The 22531-nt window shown below is 39.7% G+C and overlaps 1 protein-coding gene across 8 annotated transcripts in view; it reads left to right on the forward strand.

The window, feature by feature from the left end:
• Positions 1–22531, forward strand: part of KALRN (kalirin RhoGEF kinase) — a 528299-nt gene that overhangs the window by 271798 nt on the left and 233970 nt on the right. For all 8 annotated transcript variants that reach the window (XR_008823368.1, XR_008823367.1, XM_056348127.1 and 5 more), the window contains exon 10: positions 10615–10737. Coding sequence is in view for 6 of the 8 variants with exons in the window: in XM_056348127.1 (XP_056204102.1) it covers positions 10615–10737 (123 nt within the window). In the remaining 2 variants the exon portion in view is untranslated. The remainder of the gene's footprint in view (positions 1–10614; positions 10738–22531) is intronic.

The following is a 22531-nucleotide window of genomic DNA, read 5'->3' on the forward strand; positions in this document are numbered from 1 at the left end:
GAGAGAGGGTGGATGGGGCCAGAACACATCATATTCTCATTCTTCTCCAAATGCATGTCAGTTTTAAACCATCATAATATATTTATAGATGTGAAGAACTGTACAAGTACATAATAGCCATCTGCAGAAAGCAGACACAAGGTTATTTTTGCCATATAAGCATGTGAAAAAGTAAGGAGTTAAGTTGGAGCAGCTGGGTGAGAGACTGTGCACACCTCATCATCACATGAAGTAAGCAGCCGTGCTGCCCGTGGGAGGGTGGCATATCTGGGAGCAAACGAGTATTTTTGACTATTGTAGAGGTCTATAGGTCTGCAGTAATGTGAAAGCTCTTGGAGGGGGGTGGGAAATGGAAGAGCGGCGCTACTGCAAGTTGAGGCCTTAATCAGAAAGTCACCATGAACTTCTGAAACTCTGCTAGAAAAGTTAAGAACAGTCTTGTTGGTCCTCAGGCCATTGCCATGGGAGATATTTAGGATGTCTTCACTTAGTCATGCTGTTAACTCTGGAGCTCTTCTCACAACTTTTTTTGCATACTTTTGCAATAGAAGCTGCTAAGAAGGGGGTAGCCAGGGCGAGTTGTTATTCTGTAGTGATTTCCACAGCAGAAGCTCTTGAACAAGATCCTGCTGCAGGGACTGTCTTGTTTGGACAAACTCCTACAGTCCTGTTTCCAGATGGGCTTGTAGGATATCTGTGGGTGCTAGAAGCAGTGAGGAGTCTGAAGAAGACTATATGCACGTATTTTTACATATTGAGGATTTTTCTGACACTCTAAGAGTATAGCTGTGTGATTTACACAGAAGTGTTCACTAGGATCAGCTGTGCTTTTCAAGGCTGTCTCCACTGCAAAGAACAGAACATGGATGTTCTGCTTTTGGTAAACTAGCGGGGCTTTTAACTAGAGAGGTTAGATTTTTGTTGTTAAAATGAAAGATTGTGCAGAGGTGAAACTTTCACATAATGTCCAGGAAGCTCATAAAAACACCTACACTCTGATTTCATGGGGACTTCTTTTTCTGGTTTAATGTAAACAAGAGAATAAAGGAAGTTTTTTTCAATGTTGTAATTGGCTCTGCATTTAATTCTCCTTGTTAATTTAGTTGCACTATGTAGCAAAATACTGATAGGTCTGTAAGGTTGCTTTTTGCTCCAAGGATAAATGGGACTGCATGCTTTTTGTTTTGAAAAGACCTCTTTAATTACGTGGTGGTATTTGGAATAACTACAGTTAGAGAGGAAGAGGGGGGGGTGATTCAAAAAAATCATACTTAATAGCAGCTGCATTAGTTCTTTGGCTTTTGAAAGAGACCCAGACACAGTTGAGTGCATACATACCACAAGGAAGAGTTGTGGCAAAAAGGAAAGGCAAAATGGAGGTGACAGACTTTGACTGACTTCAGGGAAGGTTATCTATTGTAGCATTTTAAGAGAGATCTTCCTTGAGAAGGGACTGAGGAAGTATCAGAACTCATCTTTCTTGTCCAGTCCTCAGACTGTGTTAATGAGTGTAGCTCTGTTCATTCTATTCCACCTCTTCTTTAAAAAAAAAAAACCAACAAAAAACAAACAACACACAAACAAACAAAAAAAACCACACCACCACCCTCCCCCTCCCAGAAACAGCAAAAAAACCCAAATAAAGCCAACAACAACAACAAAACCACACTTCAGACTGCTTGGCTGGTGATAGTGGGATATGCTGATTAGGTCCCAAGCCAATTTGAAAAAAGTTACTCTTATGCCTGATCATCTGAGCTGAATTGAGAATGAAAGAACTTGGTTGGCTGGCTGTAATATTTCCTGAAGATGAATTAGTCATTGCCACACGGCCAGGTCAAGCTATGGTATTTCAGGAGTTACAGCTATATGTTCAGTGATGAGGCATTTATACCACAGTGAATTTGAAGAAGCTTCCACCTGATTTTAAAGCCCTGCCTTTCAATGGGTTGCTTGCTTGCTTTTGTACAGCTACCGTGGTGTTGTTCACTATTCATGATATGTTCCTGTATTGGAAAAAGTTCCTAGAATCCTCAACCAAATTTGGAGCCACATATTGCTAGAGGTTGCAAAAACTTGAAGTAAAAGGCAGCTTTCACTCCAAACATTTTGTCATCCTTACTTGTTTTGACTGTAAGTGTGGTTAATGTCATTTTAGAAATGAGAATGGAGGCAGGGAAATTGAGTCATTTGCTGAACTGCAGTGCTGGGCATGGAAGCAAATCACTTGAATTCCAGTCTACTTTTGATATTAAATCCTTGTCGATTTTTGCTTATTTCTTAAAACTCTTGCATAATTTCACATGCTTAACCAGAGAGAGTGAACAGAGCACTGTTCCCTTGCACTGCTACTGAACTGCGTTAGCAGAGCTGTCTATGTATGGTAGGAGTGCACTGATGTGCATCAACCTGTGCAGCTTGCAACGTGCTGTCATATGAACTACACTTGTTCAGAAGTTGCTAAATGGGAAATAGAACATACTGTTTGGCGTCTGTCTGGAGGCTCAGATTCTGCTGGATGCATAACTAGCCCCTGCCTATTAACTTTACAAACACGAGGTCTTTGATCCATGTTTACTGAAGTCAGTTGAAACTTTGCTGTGGATGTTGGTGGGAGCAAGACCTGAGTTTTAGAGTGAGATACAGATGTCTCTGAAATTAAAAATAATCTCATGGGAGCCAAAGATGATGTTTCTGGTTTAAATAGGAGGTGTGATCCCCCTTCTTCAAAAAACTGGTTTTAAAAATACATTCCTGTGCCACCAGCTTAAAATTATAATGAATAAAGAAGTGAAAAGGCGAGCTCAGTTTTTATTAGGAGCTAAAAACCACAATGAGAACAGCTGAGTTTTGTTTTGGGTTCTATTATAAACCATTAATAATAGCAGGAAAAGCCAGAGGATAAGTTCTTTTGTATTTTGGTATTTTTTCTCAGCTAGACCTTTACTTGACATTACCCTGCTGTGACAGGGCCAGGGATAGGAGGGAAAAGAAATCTATTTTCAGCAACTATTTGGAATACAACAAAGAAACTGTATTTTAATTTAAATCAGACTTGGTGTGCGTTTTATTCATTAAAGAGGATTAGGATTTATTAAGTCTCCTTGAGTTGGTGTGGAGTTTGGGGGATTTTTTGTTTTGTTTTTCTTCTGATTCTCAGTGTTTGTTCTTGTCTTCCCTGGTGCTGCTGCTGACACCAAGTTCTCCTGGAGGTACTGGTAGCAGGTCAGAGGTTGGGCTAGCCATGCCAGCCTGCACAGAATAGTGTTGTCCAGAAGCAGATGTAATTCCAGTGGATAGAAGTTGATAATCCCACGCTGGCTACTTCTTCCACCCAGAGATTCAGTGGTCTCCCTGGCAAATGTGAACTCTTTATCGCTTAGAGGCCCTTTCCTTTTACCACCCAAGAAGGGGATGGTTTGTGGGTACCTTGAGAGCATGCCTACATTGAATTGTGTTGCTCATAAATGCATATATGATGTGTAGCTTCTAGTTCCTCTGTTGTAAGAAAATGAATTATCTTCTGCCAAGAGATTTCTGTGTTGTATTTGCAAATTCTAGTTCAGCCAGTGTAACTAACTGGGCTTCTACAATTTTGAAGGGCTTTGACAGAAAAGATTTTGTTGCTGTGCAGTACAACAAAACATTTACAACAAGCTTTGGTGGTAAGGTACCTATGAAAGCATGATCTGAAACAGAAACCTTTTAAGTATACTTCCTGGTTACAAAAAGCATGGCTGGCAAAGGCAGAGTTTCTGGAATAGGAGTTTCAGATACGCAAGGCCTTACTGAACATTCATAATAGCAGCTATAGAAAAGGTAAAGATAAGGTTTGAATCTTGTGAGTGGAAATGGTGATGAGACTATAAAACCACAAGTTTTGAAGTGCTGTATGAGTTCCTGGTATCACACCAGAATTTTAGTTAGCCCATAGTATCTCAAGAGCAAGTAATAAAGTGCGTGTAGTGGCAACTTGATACTGTTTGGCTTCCTTTCACTGGCATAAGCCTAGCACATTTTGGAGGCTCTATCCATGTGTTTAAAGTTAGGTAATGCTTATGCACCTCTTTGAAATGAGGCCTCATTTAAAGCTGAATAAATGGGGTTTATCTCATGGGAATTACTCTGGAATTTATTGCAACCCTGCTAGAGTTACCAAAGAGTTAATCTAACCCCTTTGAGTTATGCCAGGTTTGACTGGTTTGAGATCAAGATCTGACTCTTAACTGCTGAAAGTGTAAAATGGTATAATTTGTTTTCAGTTTTCATAGTAACCTAAGAGTCACTATGGCAACAACTGTGGGTATTAGAGTAACAAAGATTAATGATTCCCTCTGCCAAGGCACTTCAGTGGGTCATCTTGCTCAGGAGCGGCGAAACTCTTAAACATGGGCCTGGGTCATATGCAGAAGTCAGGGTGCCCCATCACTGCTAGCACAACATGCTGCATCTTATTCATGCTGGTTTGCTCACTAGCTTACACTTCTCATCTCCCTCCTGTAGGACAAGGTGTATTTGAGCAAGCCTCTGTGTTCAGGCTGACCAGGGAAGTGGTTGAGTCACCATACCTGGAGGTATTTAAAAGATGTGTAGATGTGGCTATTAGGTACATGGTTTAGTGGTGGACTTGGAGTGCTAGGATAACAGTTGGACTTGATGACATTAAAGGTCCTTGCCAACCTAAATGATTCTATGATTCTTATCCAAGTCACTCTCATCTTATATTCATTCATTGCTGCTAAAAGAAATACAGTTTAAAAGATGTGAAAATGCAGAATTTTTCCAACTTCTTCAATAATGGATATAGTTCCTTAAAGTAATGGATTTACTACTCCTTTCACATGTTGTATTAATGTAAAACGGGAGCAGAGCATGGGGATCTGCTAGGAAAGAGTTGGTTCCCAAGGAGATTTTAATTTAAAATCAGATAAAGTTATGAGGTGCTTTTCAGTTTTCAAATTTACTGATTAGGAAAGATACCTACAGAAAGAGGCTTAATTTTCAAAGAGCTACATTGAAAACTCTACCCTTTAAAAACAGTACTCACTGCTTTTTTTAATTTAAAAATCAAATTAACTTTTGAAGCTATTAAAAGAATTGACCTTAACTGCATTAATGCAATCATCTTGCTATATTCCCATCATACAAATTAGCCTAGAGGAAGAGCAATTTTTATCCCAGAACTTTGCTTAATTATTGCCTGATTGCTTCTTCAATCCTTTTCCTTTAAAACCATTCTTCCATTTCTTTCTTTCCACGTTTTCCTACCTTGTCCTGTACAAACTATTGCCATTCCCTGCAAATGGACTTTCAGATATGTTTTTCCCTGACCTCACCTGGGCAATATTTATTTTGCCAGTTTAGGTGTGCCATAGGTCTTAGGCTTCCTACAGGCAAGAGTTCCATCATCAGCAAAAAGGAGTGTGGAGAGGGCTCTGGAAGCGTTTCTCGTTGAAGCATCTGCTTCCTGATGCTGCACTCAGATGAAATCTGTCTGAATTGCCACTATTATTATTTTTGCAGTTACATAGATTGTTCAAAAGGGACAGTTAGGGCTATTGTTCCTCCAGGTAGCATTTTGATTCTTGTGGTTATCCAGCCATATAATGACTGTAATAGCTAGTGCAGTCAGCCTGCCGTAATTGTACTGGAGTTTTATTTAATTGTCTTGGTGACCTGGGTTTGCTGCTTATTTTGTTGGGTGTGTAATTGTTCCCCTGAGGAGATAAGGAGACAGGACACGCACATCATGAGAGAAAGAAAATAATGCTCTTACCACTTTTGATCTTAAACTAGCTGAAATAATAATAATAATAAAAAAAGATATTGATATCTTTTTAACATGTGTGTGTATCCTGCAGCATTCCCACCAATAAATGCTGCTGACATCCAATGTGCTTCTTGAGCATTTGGTTTACATTCTGCTTCTGTTAACAGGCTCCTAGCAAACATTCCATGCTTTCGAGCCTGATGCTGTGTAAGCTTTTATTAGCTGGGAATTAAACACAGAATTATGGATCTCCATCTAGAAAAGAAAGAGAGCCTCCTTCTCACCTCCTAGCCTCACATGCACATTTTCTGGAGTCCCAGGCAAGCTACCATCAGAGTAAACAGAGCAGCTAATTTATTTCCTCCCATGGACATCTTACGGAACTGGGCAGCGGAACAGCAGAAATAGCTACCACAATCAGCTCACCAATAGTGGTTGGGGTCAGTAAGGTGTAGGATGGGAATCTGCCACTGGTGAAGGTAAAATTCCAAGACTACTATCCCCCAATCCTTCCATAACATGTCAGTGAGTTATACCATTTCCTAGGTGATTCCAGGGGCAGCTTCACCCATGCTTGGATATGGGCCTTCAAGTTTGAACTCAGCTGCGTTTTTATGAATGTAGTATTATCTAATGGACAGCAGACTGGATTGAAAATGCTGCCTACAGGGAGAGTGTGTCCACACAGCAGTTAGCCTGTATTTAAATTGTGGTTATGCAGGATCAGGCTTTACTGCGCTAGGAGCTACAAAGCAGGAGGGAGGTCCTGGCCCCTGGCCCGAGCAGCTTTCAAAGTAGTGAAAGTACAGTAGTAAATGCATACTAGAAAGAAAGTTGGCATATGCTGGAGTTAGAAAATATATTTTATGTTTCAAGAAACACCTCAGATGATGGATCTATCTGTAGCACAGTATTTTCATTCCAAAGAATTCATGACTTACAGACTTTTTCTAGCTGTTACAAGAAAAAATAGCTTGGCAATAAAGGACAGTTAGGAAATGTGAAGATGTAATTTGGAAAACACTCTTAACTGTGTTTTTTACAGCATCTTCAAGCTGTTTATGTTTTTAAGGAGTAATTAAATTATTTGAACTAAGCCACTGTAACTTCAATGGCTAACTATATCTCAGAATGTTAATTTTTGACAGTAGAGTAAGATATACAGTCCGTGCTCTAGATTAAAATGCTAAATGTTATCTTGAATTATTACACAGTTATGCTAGTTCTAAAGACATTTCCTTTCTTCAGGGTAAGGGAGAATGTCTCCAAACACACTGACAGGTAGATGTTTACAAGTGCTGGTGATTTCAGGTTTCATTGTGACCTTTCTGAGTTGTTCCTGCATTTGCCACAGACTAATTGCTTAACATTTCTCATTCTTTTCACTGGGGAGTAAGTGCTTTATATCTGTCCGGATTAATGCTCTTGCTGTTCCTTTGCTCACTCAGTTATTCCATACCTCAGCTCATCATTTAGTGCAAACTTTCTGTGCCTTGTATGATGGAAACAAAGACGTGGTATTTCTCCATGTTTGCAAACTATTATGAGCTTATTAGATAGAAAATGCTTTGTATAAGGAAAAACATATTAGCTGCTCATATAAATGCTGAGTATTCTTTTGATAGTTAGGGCTATCAGATTATCAGAGCCTCATGCTAATGTCCTGTCTTTTGCCAACTTCCTGGGGCACCTCAGCAACTCACTTTGTCTCTTTATACATACATACATACATATATATATATATCTCCCCCATGCAAAATGAAATTATAGCATTTATGTATTTCACAGAATGGTTGTGAAAATAAATTCATTGAAGACTGGAGTGGTCAAATATGTTCATGTGGGTTTCAGAGCCACAGAAAATGCTGTTAAGCAAGTTATTTTTAAAAAATTCATGATTTATTTCTTGTGGGAATCATGGCAGAAGTAGAGTTTATGGAACAATTTGAACCAGAACTTTTTAAAGAGCAGATAGGGTCTATGAAATCTGAGGCATGGCACTCTAAGTAGAAAAATGGCGTAGTAAAGTAGTCATCAAATAGGGTGTTACAGCCATGTCATTAGTGGATGGTTTATAGATTGATTTTTTTTTAATCTTGTCTGCTCACTTAGTGTTGATTTGGATATGTTAGTAGTGTTGAAGTGGTTATACAATTCTGTGACATCAAGGGGTATTTTATATCTAATCTTACAAACTAAAGGATTTGGAAACCTAATCAATACCTGTATAGATGACCTCAGAGGGAAGCTTTCAAGTTACAGGAAGGATTTGGTGCATCACCAGATGGTGCCCTTCTGTGTCAGGCAGTACGGAGTAACTGTCCAAATGCAACATGAGACTTTGCTGCAGGAGTTGCCAGCTCTTGAATGAGTCCTGGAACAAAGGTTTATTCCCTATGGATTAATGTTCCAGCACTTTGTTTGTTTGGTTGCTTTTTTTGTTGAGAGTAAAGTGTCCTTATTTTGATGAATACTCTGGCTTAAAATTCATTGCCTTTGTTTTTATCTTTAAGGTAGGCATCAAACATTGTATTTCCTATTTTGAATTGAAGCATGTAACGAAACATCTGTTTATTAAACAGAAGACGCAATCTCTGTCAACAGTCATCTAAGAGTGACTAAAGCAGCCCAATATAACATTGGTTGGGATAACAATTTTATTATTATGCTATTACTACTTTAATGCTATAAGCAGAAAAAAAAGTTATTAGAATAGTTTGCTGTAGAATTAATGTGAGTGGCAATCAGCTATTAATAAACAGAAAGCATATACTACAAACTAACTTCATATAAAACATTGTTTAAATTAAAGCCATTTGCCATTTTAAAAAATAGTATTTAAAAAATAAGGCCTCATTACATGAGATTTTTTTCAAAATTGAATTTTCATCTGGTTCCATCTTTAATAGATAAGTTGACAAATCCTGACAAGAGGAAAGAGGATGTTAATAAATTATTTACAGTTTGTTAGCGACACAAATGTTAGAAGGCTGTTGTCCAATAATTAATGTTATTACCAGTTATATACAGATTCCTGGTCAAGAATATATTGCAGAAGAGCTCTTAGCAAACCAGCTGGCACATGGCTGTCAAAACAGTTTGAAGGAATGTGTTTGGGATTCTCTGCTGAGAGCAAATGGGAGACAAAGTTATCACAGAAAGGGAAGCAGGAAGTGATGATTGAACTGCCAACATACCTGGTTCTGCTTCCTCAACCCCACAGTGACACCTGTGCCAAATATGCGTTGTCCCTGCAGGACATGAAGTGCTTTGATACCCCACTTTGTGAAATTATTTGTACTCTGTGAATGAAAAATACCTTGTAAGCAATTAATTAAAAAAGTTTTTTCCCAGCAAAGAAATAGGGTTGAGAAGTAAATATATGTGTATAAAGCTTTGTTTGTACTTGGAACGTAGAAAAATGTGCTTGGGATCTACAGTACAGAAAAGACTCAAAACCCAGGTCATTTAGATTCTGTACAACCAAGTCATGAAATAGCTTTATTTGCCTGAAAAAAAAAAAAAATAGTCACATCTTTCAGTTTTCCAGTCTTAGGTTTCTAGGCTTAGTCAGCAGTATCTGCTCATTGATCAGCCCCACACATGACAAGTGGCTTCTCGCACAACAGCACCCTCCTGCCTCGGTTCTGTACCCTGGCACCACAGCCTCTCTCAGGCCAAGCTGCCACCACTTTCAAGGCACACTGCAGGCCCTGCCCCGCATCGCTGGTGCCCACACTTGCTGCTCACACCCCAGTGGTGCACAAAGAAAGGATGCAGCTCCAAGGCTATTTGCAGGTGCAGCAGTCTGTGGTAGTGTCCCTATCCTGGGGATGCTTGTGACGTCTTCTCCCTTCAGTGTGACAGAAATACAAGCTGTTGTTTGCTAGCCCAGTAGCAATGAGGATCAAGAACTCGTTGCAAGTGCAAGGCAGCTCCTTGCTGAAGCCCTAGCTGCTTACACAAATAGCAGCACTGATCTAGTACTATTTATTCTCTTAGCCTCTGTGTATTGGGAAAGAGCTGTAGAAAGGGTGGAGATCACATCCTGAAATTTTCCAAGCTCTTATTGTCAAGTTATTTTTTTTTTTCCCAGCTTGTAGTAGACCTCAGACAGATTTGATCTAAATTTTAATGCCCGTGTTATTGTGAGAAGGAGCTCCAAATGGATGGTGCTCATACAGTTGATCTACTTTTAAAAGAATATCCTCTTTAACTCTCAGAATATTGGATCTGACAGTCTGCTTTTCCATAAGGATCTGGAAACTGAATTGAAAGCCTGAAAGACTCGTAGGTTACACACTGTCAATATTTTATGGCCTACAGTGAAGGATTCTTAACATTTTCATTCTAGTTACCCTGATAATGCTTTCTCCCCACATCAAAATAATTTTTAATTGATCCCTCCATCGTACTTTTGGGTTGGCTTAAGATGCTTCCCACTGAGATCTGCTGTGTACGTGAAATTAGCTATCATTGTTTTCAGTTTACACAAGGAGCTCTTAAGAGGAGGGTACTTGCTGTAAAAAATTCCAGATTCCTGATTCCTGTTCACTAAAATTCATTTACGTGAAAGTAAATATTTAATATCTGCCAGGCTCAAATAAATAAGCTACACTTCGAAATAAATTGAATAGTAAAACTCCAATAATCCTGATTTTACCAGTAACATCTATAAACATCTGTATCTTTTATACAGTTGGAGTGGACTTTGACAGATCTTGCATGTGTTTAGCCATAGCAAGCACAAAGCAATACCTCTGCAGCTGTATTATCCTCACCCCGAGAATTTCTCTGTGCTGCTGAGACAGGAGAGGTAATTGGATGTTCTTCTTTTCTGGCAGGTTCTGGACTGGATTGAAAATCATGGGGAAGCCTTTCTGAGTAAACATACGGGAGTAGGGAAATCTCTACACAGAGCACGCGCGCTGCAGAAACGACATGATGATTTTGAAGAGGTAGCACAGGTAAGAGTCCGAATTGGAGATTTTCTGGCTTGATTTTTGTTACTCCTCTTCTATATTGAGAAAAAAAAAATATTGCTGTTTTGGGTCACACTGCTCTCTTCAAACATTTGGAACTGACCAGGAAACTGACCAGGATCCCAGCTTCCAGGGTTGAAAGTTAGCATGCACACTGCAGGATATGGTAGCAGCAGGACTTGCAAGCAGAAAATCACCACATTTTTTTGATGAGAGGTCTCAAAGCCTATGAGAAATTACAAGCAGTTTATGAGATAGTAATGCAAAGTGTTGGGACATAGAGGAGGGTGGTTATGAGCAAGAGTGGTAGAAAAATCAATTTTAGCTCCTACAGTGAAAACTGAGGACCTGGAGAATACAGTGGAAAGCAGCAGCTTGTAAAGAAGCAAGGGAAACACTAGAATGTTTGCAGCAAGGGCAACTGCCCTTTCACTCTATCCAAGAGTACACTGTATTATTTGGGAGGGGGTTTTGTTTGTTTTGGAGTGAGAAGCAATCATTACAAGGAGACGTTATTATTATTATTGTTATTTGTTTTCCTCATAGCACAGTGTAAGCAAGGCTTGTCCAGGAATTTTGGTATAAAGCTAAAAGCTTGTAACTTTTCCTCGAAGCATGGACATAGTAGATGTTTAAAAATACGTCTCATCTTTATTTGTCACAGCTGTGATGGGATGTCTTTGCATACCATTGACAATTCACATAGCCTGAAAGCAGCAGTTCTAGATTGGTGGGTCTCTAAAATTTCATGGGACCACCTGTGGATTTAAGTCTTCTGGTAATAGGCTTGAATTTCTGGAATTACTTTCTGTGAATTTATTAAAATGGACCTTAAGCTTGCGGTTGCAAACCATGGTTCTACAAGGCCTCATCCAAAAGCACAAGTTAGTGGGAGATTTTATCCTGAAATCAGCATAAGGTGCCTTTCCAGAAGCTGGGCTTGAGTCAGCTGTTACTGGATGCAACACTGAGGTAAGAAATGAAAATGATGATCATGTAATATAAAGGAGCTAAAACTAGGTGATGTAATGTCCTTTGTGGAATTAATATTTTCTAAATTTCCTTTCTCTGTGATGCGTCAGCTTCATAATTCCAGCTACATCTCACATTTCCAGATCACGGTTAGCTTTCCTCCCCATTTCTTACCTCCTCTTTGAGTAGTACTTCACTGGAGATGTAGGAAATAAATTAAGAACAGGTGATAAAAGACAGTGGATATGACACCAAGGTGTGTAACTGCACATGGAAACACCTTGCTTAAGGCTTGCACTACTGGACGAAGTAATTTAGAGATACATCCCCTCATCAGGGTTTAGGAACCTTACAGATAGGAAGCATGCATGGGTAGGTACTAGGGCAAGTCACAATAGAATTATGTCACTTAAAGACTTTTCTAACCGCGCTGTTAATCCTCCTTCTGTACTATTTCAGTATGTCTGTCTCTGAATAACTTCAGACACACATCCATTCACTTCATGAGGCCAAATTCAGAGCAAAGAGTGTGTGAATTTAGTTCACTGGATGGCCACATGTGTTCAAATGAAGGTGGGTGTTTGGGAGGAGGATAGAGAGGAAAGAGGAAAGTGTGGTTTACACAGATACAGAATCTCTCAGGTTCCTCTGAATGTGATCCTTTTACATCTTATGCGATAGCATCAATGAGCATCTCATTGCTCTGCCTGGACAATCGTGAACAGTCACAATCAGTCCTTCACTCTGAGTATGAAGTTTATGGTGCCTCCTGAATAGAAATAACTGACACAAGCTGAACCTTGTTACTTCCCCCTGGCTTTGACAGGAATAGTTTTGTGTATTCACACCAGAATACCATTCCTAATTTATGAGGCCTGTCTGCAGTGTGACACTGGAATGTGGTGCTGGTAAATGGACATGGGGACATGAATTGAGGGGAAGTGAAAGGAATCTCAGGCTTTATCTAAGGTCAAAGACTTAAGAATATAATACTCTCTGCTTTGGAAAGAGTAATAGTGAGGGTAAGAGGGTAGACCATAAATTTATCACACCTGCAGTTCTCCTGCAGAAGCTTCTAGTGAGTTTGTGGTTGGGGAATAAATCTCCTCACTACTCTGATTATGACCAGTTTTTATACTTCCTGACTGCCTTCTTGATGCTTAACTCTTTAGAGCTAGTTGGTACTTAATTCTAACTTAAGTTCAGTTATTTGTAGTTTTTCTCAAGATAGCAAATAACTTCACCATGGGTAGGGTGGATAACTGGCATTGCTTGCTCCCAATATAGCCATATAATTAAGCACATTTGCTAAGATCCTGAAAAAAACTGATGGGTTTGCCTATTCCCCTCGTAAGTATGTTAATTATTGGTATTAATGACAATAAAAAGGATTGTGTTTGTTTTTCTTTAAAAAAAAAAAGCATAATACTGACATACCTGATGAGATTGACCGTATATGCAATAGTATTTGCTGTTGGCAATTCTCTGAAAAAAATACTTAGCCTGTCATACAGTATAAATCTATTCTCCAAAATCTACTTTCTTTTGGTGCAGATATATTTGTTCTATTTCAAGAAGGCATTTGCAAAGGTCGGATGAAACAATTTTCATGAGTTTTCTTGATATTTTCAACAGTGGACAAAACAGTCATGTTTTTGAATGCTGCCTAACTACATGTAAAGAAAAGTAGTGTGTCTGAGATTGCTGTGCTGAGAAATGCTCTGATTGACTGACCTGCCAAGGCACTAGATTGAGAGGTGGAATGTGCTGTCTGTGTGTCTGATTAGAAACTCCACAGATTTATAAATCTGGATGTAGTGATTCAATCAGGCATGGGTCAAATAGATCACAGTCCTGCATACAGCTGTGCTTGGAAAATGTCAGTGAATTTGAAAGTGCTGCATTGTGACCAATAGGAAATATAATTTGGGGTCCCTTTCTCTCATAACTGCTCTCAAAACTGCTGTGGCAATTTTTCTGACAGTACTTATTCTATATGGAATGCACAGATGGCATTCAAACACAGATGTTTGAATTTGGATTAAAAAGCCTGAGCTCCTGGGACAGAAGTTGTTAGCTTGTATATACCTGTTACTTTCTCAGCCAGTCCTGATACTGTTCACAGGCTTCCACCCTGAAAATGCCACCTGTAGGCACAGTGTCTACTGCACAGTGAAACTTAGTAGTCAGGCATTATCAAGATATCTCCAAAGAAATACCACTCTGGATGACAGCCTCTTTGCTTGGTTGGAATTCTTTTGTGCAAATCAGATAACCATAGTTCAGTCAATTACAACTGTAAATCTAAAGATAATTTCATTTTAGACTCTCTACCTTATTCAGGGCTTTTATCCTGAAAACCAGTGTGCCTTCTAGTTGGAAAAGCCTCCCAGTGCTTCAGCACTATGAAGTTGAGTTGCACATGTTGGAAACCCTTCTCCGGTTCTCGGTCTATGAAGAGAGGTGCCACAGATCAGCCTCCTCCTTTTTGGCATTCTCAGCAGTCAGAGGTTAGGGTGGCCTCACATCCTCCTCTGCTCACAAAGAGCATCACTGCATTTGTGCTGGTGCAGAATTAGGAAAGATACTGGGGAAGCTGCTTTGTTAATCCCTTGCACTAAGCTGCCACGGGACTGAGTGGTTTTGCGCTTTGAATGATCTAAAACAAGCGTTTCTGTAGTCTTTCTGCTTTTACGAGCTTTTCCATCAGATGTACGGTTAAGATTTCCTGTCGAGCAGGTTTTTCCGCATTTTTGCTCTGCGAACGCCCACCAGTACGTATTGCGACCTGCAGATGGCACTCGCAATGCATTGCAAAAGCCTGTAGCTCTGCTAATGGTAAACAGAGCTGGTGTTTTTAATCCAAACTAGCCAAACGTCGTCGCAAAATGAAATAAAGCAGAAGTGGAAGCTGGCTCACACTCTGTCCCCGTGGTGTTCTCCCACCCCTGACGAAACCCACGTTGTTCAAGGTCACAGAAAAACAACCATCCTTTTTTTTTTTTTTTTTTTTTTTTTTTGCAAAGCTGGGCAGTCCATGCTTTAATGCAAGGTAGATTTGTCATCTGTGTTTAGGGGGTAAGCTGCTCTCAGATCTGTGGAGCTGCTTTCAAGGCTCTTGGGCCCCATTATGCTCACAACTACAAATGCGTTCTGTATTTAGTACCTGTGTGCATGTTTCCATGCAATAGTTGGTGTATTTTTCATGGTAATCCAAAGGCACTGATGTTTGCAAGGTAAAATATCACAACTCTAGCATGCAACAAAGCACGTGTTCTGAGCAGCCTTCATTCAAAATATGTGCCGTCGTCCACCATTATCAAACACAATAAGAAGGCTGACTGGAGGCTGTGGCCATCCAAGTTCATGGGGCTTGTTTGTATGTCCAGTGTGGCAGCTCCTTGTTCGGGTGTTGTGACTAGAGCAGTTTTGATTTAGGTACATGGCTGGATCCTGTGTTCCTGACTTTGCAAGTTTTACAGGATCCATTTTGCCAAGGTATACATGCAATGCAGTGGAATACTCTTGATTTACTACAAAGAAGGAAAGCCAGAGAAAATGGGAGCAAAAATGCTGAGCTTTGCAGTAATGACATTTGGGAAGCTATTCGGTTTTCTGTTCTTGGGTATCTGTGATTGCTTTCCTCCAAGACAATTTTTGGAAGATGATGATTAAACACCTGAACACTGGCTTTGAATGTCAAAGTTAACTTTATGTGTACATATATAGTTTTAAGATTCAGCTCTTCCTTTTATTCTTCTCAGGGAGGTAAATAAATTTCCTGCAGGGGAGGCTTTCAGAGAAGACCTTGAAAGCCAAAGGCCTGTATCATCTACTAGAAATCAAAGAACAGGTGATAATTTTCATCTGAGAAGCAATTTGTGCTCCAGTGTTTCTGTCTGGGGTATTCCCTTCCTCCATCGTACCATTCCTAAAATGCTCTCAGTTCAGAGTTTTCAAAAAGTTATTTGGGATAAAAAGTAGTTTAAGTGTAAATATGTTTAAAAATATGATTATATTGTTTGTCATATGAAATATCCTGTGGATTCAGTAAGAATACTGCAGGTAAAAATGGTATTCTGTGATCTCTCAGCCCCTCATAGTTTTACTTGAACTGCTTTAAAACCAAGTGAGGTAATGGAATAGTCAGTCCAAAGCTGAATTGCAAACAGCTACTTGTTTGGCCTTCAGGATAAAAACCTAGTGCTTTCCCATACAAATTCCAGCTCTGTTGGATGTCATTGTTCTAAAGTTTGGCATAAGGTTCAGTACTGATATAAAACAGCTAGGCATAAATTAGGAGCCCATGTTGATAATGAACACTTAGAGAGTGTTGTCCCAGGATGATTAAATTATTATTACTTTTTAAAATTTTTTTACCTGCTTGATTGTTGAAAGGAAGAGCTCACTGGGCATACTGGATTTTTCCCTTTGTGTTGGTTGACTAAAATCCTTTGTAGGGTGATATACTAGGCCAAAACGGGGAGAAAGCAGACAATTAAACTTGGTAAGAGCTATGCTCAAAGTCAGCAATAATAACTGTGGTTGCAATAATGCCAAATCTTTTTTAAAATATCAAAAAGAATGAGACGGGCAACAAAAAAGCAGCCCTACTCTTATCTTCATCATCCCTTGCATGGTCATTAGCAAGTTCTGAAGCTATAATCTGCAGTTTCCTGTTCACTTAATTTATATAAAAATATTCACATCTACACAAAGAGGAAAAAATGCCCACTGGCAGCAGATTCCATAGGCCTTTGTACTGTGGTGCAGGAGCTCTGGGCTCCAGAACTTTTGGTTTCTTCTCCTGGCTGGCAGCAGGCTGCATCTGGCAGTCACAGGCAGCAGAGAAAAATAAAACTGCCTATATATGGGTTGTCTGTGAAGGTTATCTTGGAACTTCTGGATCTAAAAACTTCTAACAGCATAGCTGAAGAGCCAGATAGTTTATCACGGAAGCAATAGTATAAATCTTGCCTGAAGTCTAGCAGCTTGTGGGTGATTCAGGACATATCTCCAGTGCAAGTGCAGATACTAAAATTGCTCTGCACAGCCTGAGCCAGGAACCAGAAAGGCTGGGAAGGGCTGAGCAGTATAGGTGTGTTAGATGTGATGCTGTGGGGACTTGGCTGCCAGACCTATGTCAGAAACAGGTCTTGTAAGACATGTTTTCCCTGGGGAAGTGTGATACTCTTCAGAGTACGCTGTGGATATCAGTACCATGCTCCATTGCATGATCTAGATGTGCCCATGGAGACTTCATTAGCAGGGGTTGCTTGAAAAGGCTTCTTGGCTGTCTTCTGCAAGCAATGTAATGGAATTGGTGGCCCTTGGTACTCCACGATCTAGTGGTAATGGGGAACCTGTTTTTAGAGATGCTCTATAATGGTGCAGAAATATTCCTGGCAATCACATGGAGAGCTGTGCCTATTGCACCATGTCTCTGAGTTTATGTTTTGGTGTATTTCTCCTCAAGCTAAAGGGGGTTTTCTTTCCTATTTCTTGTCTTCCAAAATCACATGACAGCTGGATCTTTTCATTAAACCGTCTGCAGCATGATTCACAATCTAAATGCTCCCTATAATATCTCAAGGCTTGGCAATGCAATACGTTTTTGACAATTACCAGGAGCTAGCTTCCTATCGCTGGTTTATTTGGGTAGGTTTATTTTTGTATCTTTAAAATATGTTCCTTTAATTTGCCTATAAATGCATAATGCTGTTCCCATGACAGACTGGGAAAGATCAAAGCTATTTAAAAAAATACATATTTTTCATTCTAGATGTTCTGGAAAATGGGATTTTTATTGTGTGTGGAATTCTAAGTTTTTGAATTAATTTATTTTTGAATCAGAAAAGACAGGAAAAGAATCAGAAAATTTTCTAAAGAAGAAAAATCCTGGAATTTGTTTTTTCAAGGCCATAAACTTTTTAAAGAGAACATTGGAAAATTATAACACCAATGTGTTATCTAGCATGCATACTAAAAATATGTTTGATATGGTACTGATATCTTAACCGAATAACTAATACACAGCTGAAACAAAAAAATTTACCATTGACAATCTCTGTGAAGTACGCCCTCTTAGATGGAGCACTGCTGTTTTGACTGACCTGCATATATTAATAAAAAACATTATCATCTATAGGCTTTTGATCCCCTCTGATCATTTTTCTTTGTGCTTTCCTTATTGGCAGGTCAGTGGGCTATCAAACCGTACCTATTGATTCAGGAAGATTAATTGCAGCAATATCCAAATCTCATTTGTAATGATGGTGAACTAGTACTTTTCAATTCAATTCCCTGTAGCTGTTGATAGTGGGGAGGCTCAGAGGGGAGAGAAGTGACACTGTGAATCTGATCAGCATTTTTATTTTCTGATTTTGTCGTAGGGCAGTAGAAGCAGCTGCCGATGGCTGTGCTGCTTCCTCCAGGCCAGCCAGTGGTGTTTTTAGATCCCACATTAGCCACAGCAACTGTATTATGACATTGCTGAAAATCACAAATATGCTGCTTTGCAGACATTTGGTAAAGGATATTTCATGTAGACTAAGCCAATATCAAAGAGATTTGTATTCAGTAACAAAGCAAAATAATTTTCAAGGACAGGTTTTAGGTATTCATTATCATTGTGCAAATGTTCTGGGAATGTACTAACTGGGTCTGATTAATTACTCTGCTGCACAAGATTTAGAACAAAATCACACTTCCAATTTCAGAGAAATTGATTATAATTAACTTGTTCTGAAGAGTGGAGAATCCAGTGCAATGGTTGTATCTACACTGCAGAGAAGCTGCTTGGCAGTGTGGTTGTCCCTTTCTTCTTTTCCTATCACGGGTCCCTCATTGTCCAGATGAAGTATGTCCTCTTATTCCACATCATGCATTTGAATTGTCTAAAAAGCACACTTGCACTATGAGACTATTGCAAATTTATAATGATTATTTATAAATAGAAAGTATTCAAGCAACATTTTATTGCATGTAAACCTATTTTTAAAATGTGTTTCCCTGGGATACATTTCAGATTTCAGTTTCCCCTGTATAGAAATAGGGCAACATCAGTGGATTTATAGAGGTCTTTTGGAAAATACATGTGTGTGAATAGGGACAAAAATCCTAATGTGTATATAAATAATTCACTTGTTGATTCAGTGTGTGTAATCCAGCCATTAATATTGCCCTCCATAACTGTGGTCTGTGAGGTCTGGTTTTGCATAACCAAGCCCCAAGAAAGCACTGGTTTGTGTCAGTATGGAAATGGCATACGGTTTGAGGCATTTAGGCATCTTTGTTTAGTGTCTGATTCAGAGCACTACCACATGCAAAAGCACAGGTTCCTCTTCTCCCTCTCAGAGCTAGGGAGAGAAATTCTACAGTTGGCATGAGAAAAGCAGGCAGAATCAGCCTTCTCATGTCACTACACTTAAAATGAAGCATGTCTGGGGAGAAAGAAATTGTAGAATTCACAAGAAGTCAGGAACTGAGGATGAGGTGTTTCTGAACTGTCAGTGAGTATGTGCACGTGTTTGTTTAGCAGGGTTGCCTATATTAGTATGCAGCTAATACAATAGAAACCAGTATGTGCTCCAAAACAATGACACCGTGTCCTATTAACATGCAACCCTTAATATTATTAGAGTGTTTTGTTCAATGCATAAGGATTGATTTTTTCTGCACAGCGTGGGTAACTCCTCATGGCATTAGTGACATCAACAGCTATATAGGAACCGGGGAGCAGAGCCTGCTTTTGTCTCCCCTGAAGTAATATTAGGTCTCAACACAAAAGTGCACAGTGTAAAAGGGCATTTGTGACTCATTAATATCAGGGAATGGAAGGTGCAGCCTTCACATTAAATGTGTCAGCTTGAGAGCTGAAGTGAATGCATTGAGTCTTTGGTGAAATGAAGGGTGTTTGCATGGAGAGGAGAGGTGGCTGAGAGCACTAGCTTTTGGCAACCGGCTCCCGGTTGTTTTGCCTGTGGCCAGGACTTATACCGACAACCAGAACTTGGATTTGTCAATGCCCACACATCAAAGCGGAGGGCAGGAAGGACTTGAAACCTGCAGTGCTCCACAGTGGGGGAGAGAGGTCTAGTACAATTTCACTGTTACTTTCTGTAGTCCTCTAGGGTTTGTTTTAGGCTCAGAATGGACCTAGCTGAATCCTCTTTAAAATCAGAGGTGTTTTTCCCCCACTGCAAAAGTGGCTCAAACAAATACTGCCCAGCCATGAATGCATTCACACTGTTCCTCCTTTGTAGAAAGTAACCATTTCTGATTCATTTCATGGGGTGTCATGCTGTCCCTCCCAGTTCCAGGTCCTTACCCAAAGGGAACTGTGCCAAACAGCAGTGCCTCAGTGCACACCAAGGGATGGGCTCTGTTCCTGCTTTGCTCCTCTCCATGCACTGAAAATCAAATAGGAGAGAAGCAGCCTTCACAGCAGAGCCAGGGCTGTGCAGCTGTGCTGAAATATCAGTCAACTCACTAGAGTGTGTGCTCCCCCCTGGGACTGGTAATTGGGTCACTGGGTCAGTTAACCATTGTAAACTTAGTTTTCTTGTAGCTGCATGTAAATGTGGGACAGAAAAGAAAGAAGAGACTTCCGAGATCAGAACAGATTCTGATTTGTGTGCTAAAATAGGGACACAAAATAAGGAGATTATTTTGGGATGGGAATTGTGGAAGTAGCGTGAATTACTGCTTGGACCTGCTGGGCATGCCTCCAGGGATGGGGGCAGGTGCCCAGATCCTACTGCTTGGGGTTTGGCACAAAACTGGGACTCAGGGATAATAGGCAGAGGGAGATTAAAAGACAACTCAAAGAGAATTTCTCTGATCTTTGGTTTTGCCTTGTATTATGTCCAGTTGTATCCTTTGAGGGCCTGATTTGGAACTTTTGGAGGAAGGGCGATTGGATAGGGAGAGGAAAGAATTCGGCAACATTAAATAAAGAATACACTAGAAAGCATTCAGGAATTTTTATAGTAAAAAGTTTGGCAGATGTTGACTGTAGAGGCAGTATCTCATATGCCTGTAGTATTCTTGGAAATCTACGATGTGCCAAAACCCAATACATTTTACAGCATGAAGATTTCTGGTGGGAATACTGTTCTGTACCAGATCTTTCATTGTAAGTCATTACTAAGATATATTTTTCTCAGATCATGTGTGGCCACCTAATAAAGGCCAGAAATAAATAAATACATAATATGTTATCTTTCTAAATCTTTGTTGTGATTATTGATAACCTGGATTGAATTTCACACAGTAGAACACATTTTTAAAATGCACACCATATAAATGCTTTCTGACCAACATGAAAAATGTTAGTTCCTGTCTGGAACTTTTTTAAAGTATATGAATAATTGTGGTATAAAATAAATAAATAGATACAATTGTTTATTATGTCCAGGGTAGTGAAAAACCCTGTTATTTTTCCTCATTATAAATATGCACTATATCGCACTAGCTGTTACAGATTCTGGTTTTAAACTTGTCAAGTTTTAGGGAATACAGAGCCCATAGTCCATTTTGCTTTGGTGGCACCTCTGAAGAATTAATTTGATGGGTAAGCTGTACAGACAGTTCACATGTCAGGGAGATAACGATGATGAAAAATTGGTTGATAAATCTAATAAAATTCAGAGATGGTTTCTACTCATTTGAAACAAATTCCAAGGTGTAAACCATGATGGAGAGCTTAATTAATGTTGACAGTGAAGACATTCTGAATCCAAAGGGGGACCCATCTTGTTGACCTCCTCCTAAGGATGCTAAACTGGAACAAGGAGATGAAGTAAAAAGTTACTTCAACTTTAATTAAGCTAGGGAGGGTGCCTTATTCTTGTAGGTGGCAGAGGGGCATTCACCATCAAGTTATCTGAGGTACAGAGAGTAGGGGGATGGGGATAGAGTTATCTGAGTGGTGGGCAGGTGTTGTGTTGCCATTCCTGTTCACAAGGTATATTGAGATATATTGAGAAATGTCCTTCTACCAAATGGAAATAACCAAATTGTCAACAAAACAGAGGTTTTGGTGTTTTTTCTTCATGTGTTTTGTCTTCAGCTGGATGTGTACTGAAGTGTGAGGCTTACTCTAGATGGAAAGACCAATTTTTAACTTAATCTTTTCCACAAGTTAAACTTACTGTTGCAAATAGAAGGGATCCAGGAGAATACCAAGGGACTCCCTGCTTTCCTCTGAGTTTAGAGGGTATATAGACAGTGCTAGCACATAACACCAGCTCAGCTGCACCACAAGACATGATGCCCTCGCTGAGAGCATCTCCCATACTGCTCTCGCCTGGGTCAGTGCATGGGAGCTGATGCAATGCAGTGTCTCAGGGAGGTAATCTGTGTTTCAAAGGAGCAGCAGCAAAAATGTCATTAAATCTCTGCATCCTTCCTGAAGCAGCAGCACTGCACTAACCCTGCTAAAAGACTGTGGCGTATCTTCCTCTGTACTTTCCTGTCAAACATCACTTTGCTTGTCAGAGGTAACCTTTAACTTATGGCAAAATAGAGTTCACTGCAAATCTCGAGGTCCTATGATGCATTCATGGTAGAGTTACCTTTTTGCAGTAGCCTGTGTTGCATTTTTGTCATGTATTACCAGACAGAAAGAATGAGTATTATGTGATGTATATGCAGTACTGTGTTGTGCTCCAGACGGTCTAGTCTTTATAGTTGGCTATATAGGAATTCTTAAGCTGAGAGCTCTGGAGAATTTGGGTCAAAATGTTGCTGAATTTTCTTTTGTTAAACATTATCTCATTCTATAAACAGTCCCATGTCACTCAAA

The sequence above is a fragment of the Falco biarmicus genome, chromosome 8, assembly GCF_023638135.1.
Source record: "Falco biarmicus isolate bFalBia1 chromosome 8, bFalBia1.pri, whole genome shotgun sequence".
In the NCBI taxonomy this organism is placed as follows: domain Eukaryota; kingdom Metazoa; phylum Chordata; class Aves; order Falconiformes; family Falconidae; genus Falco; species Falco biarmicus.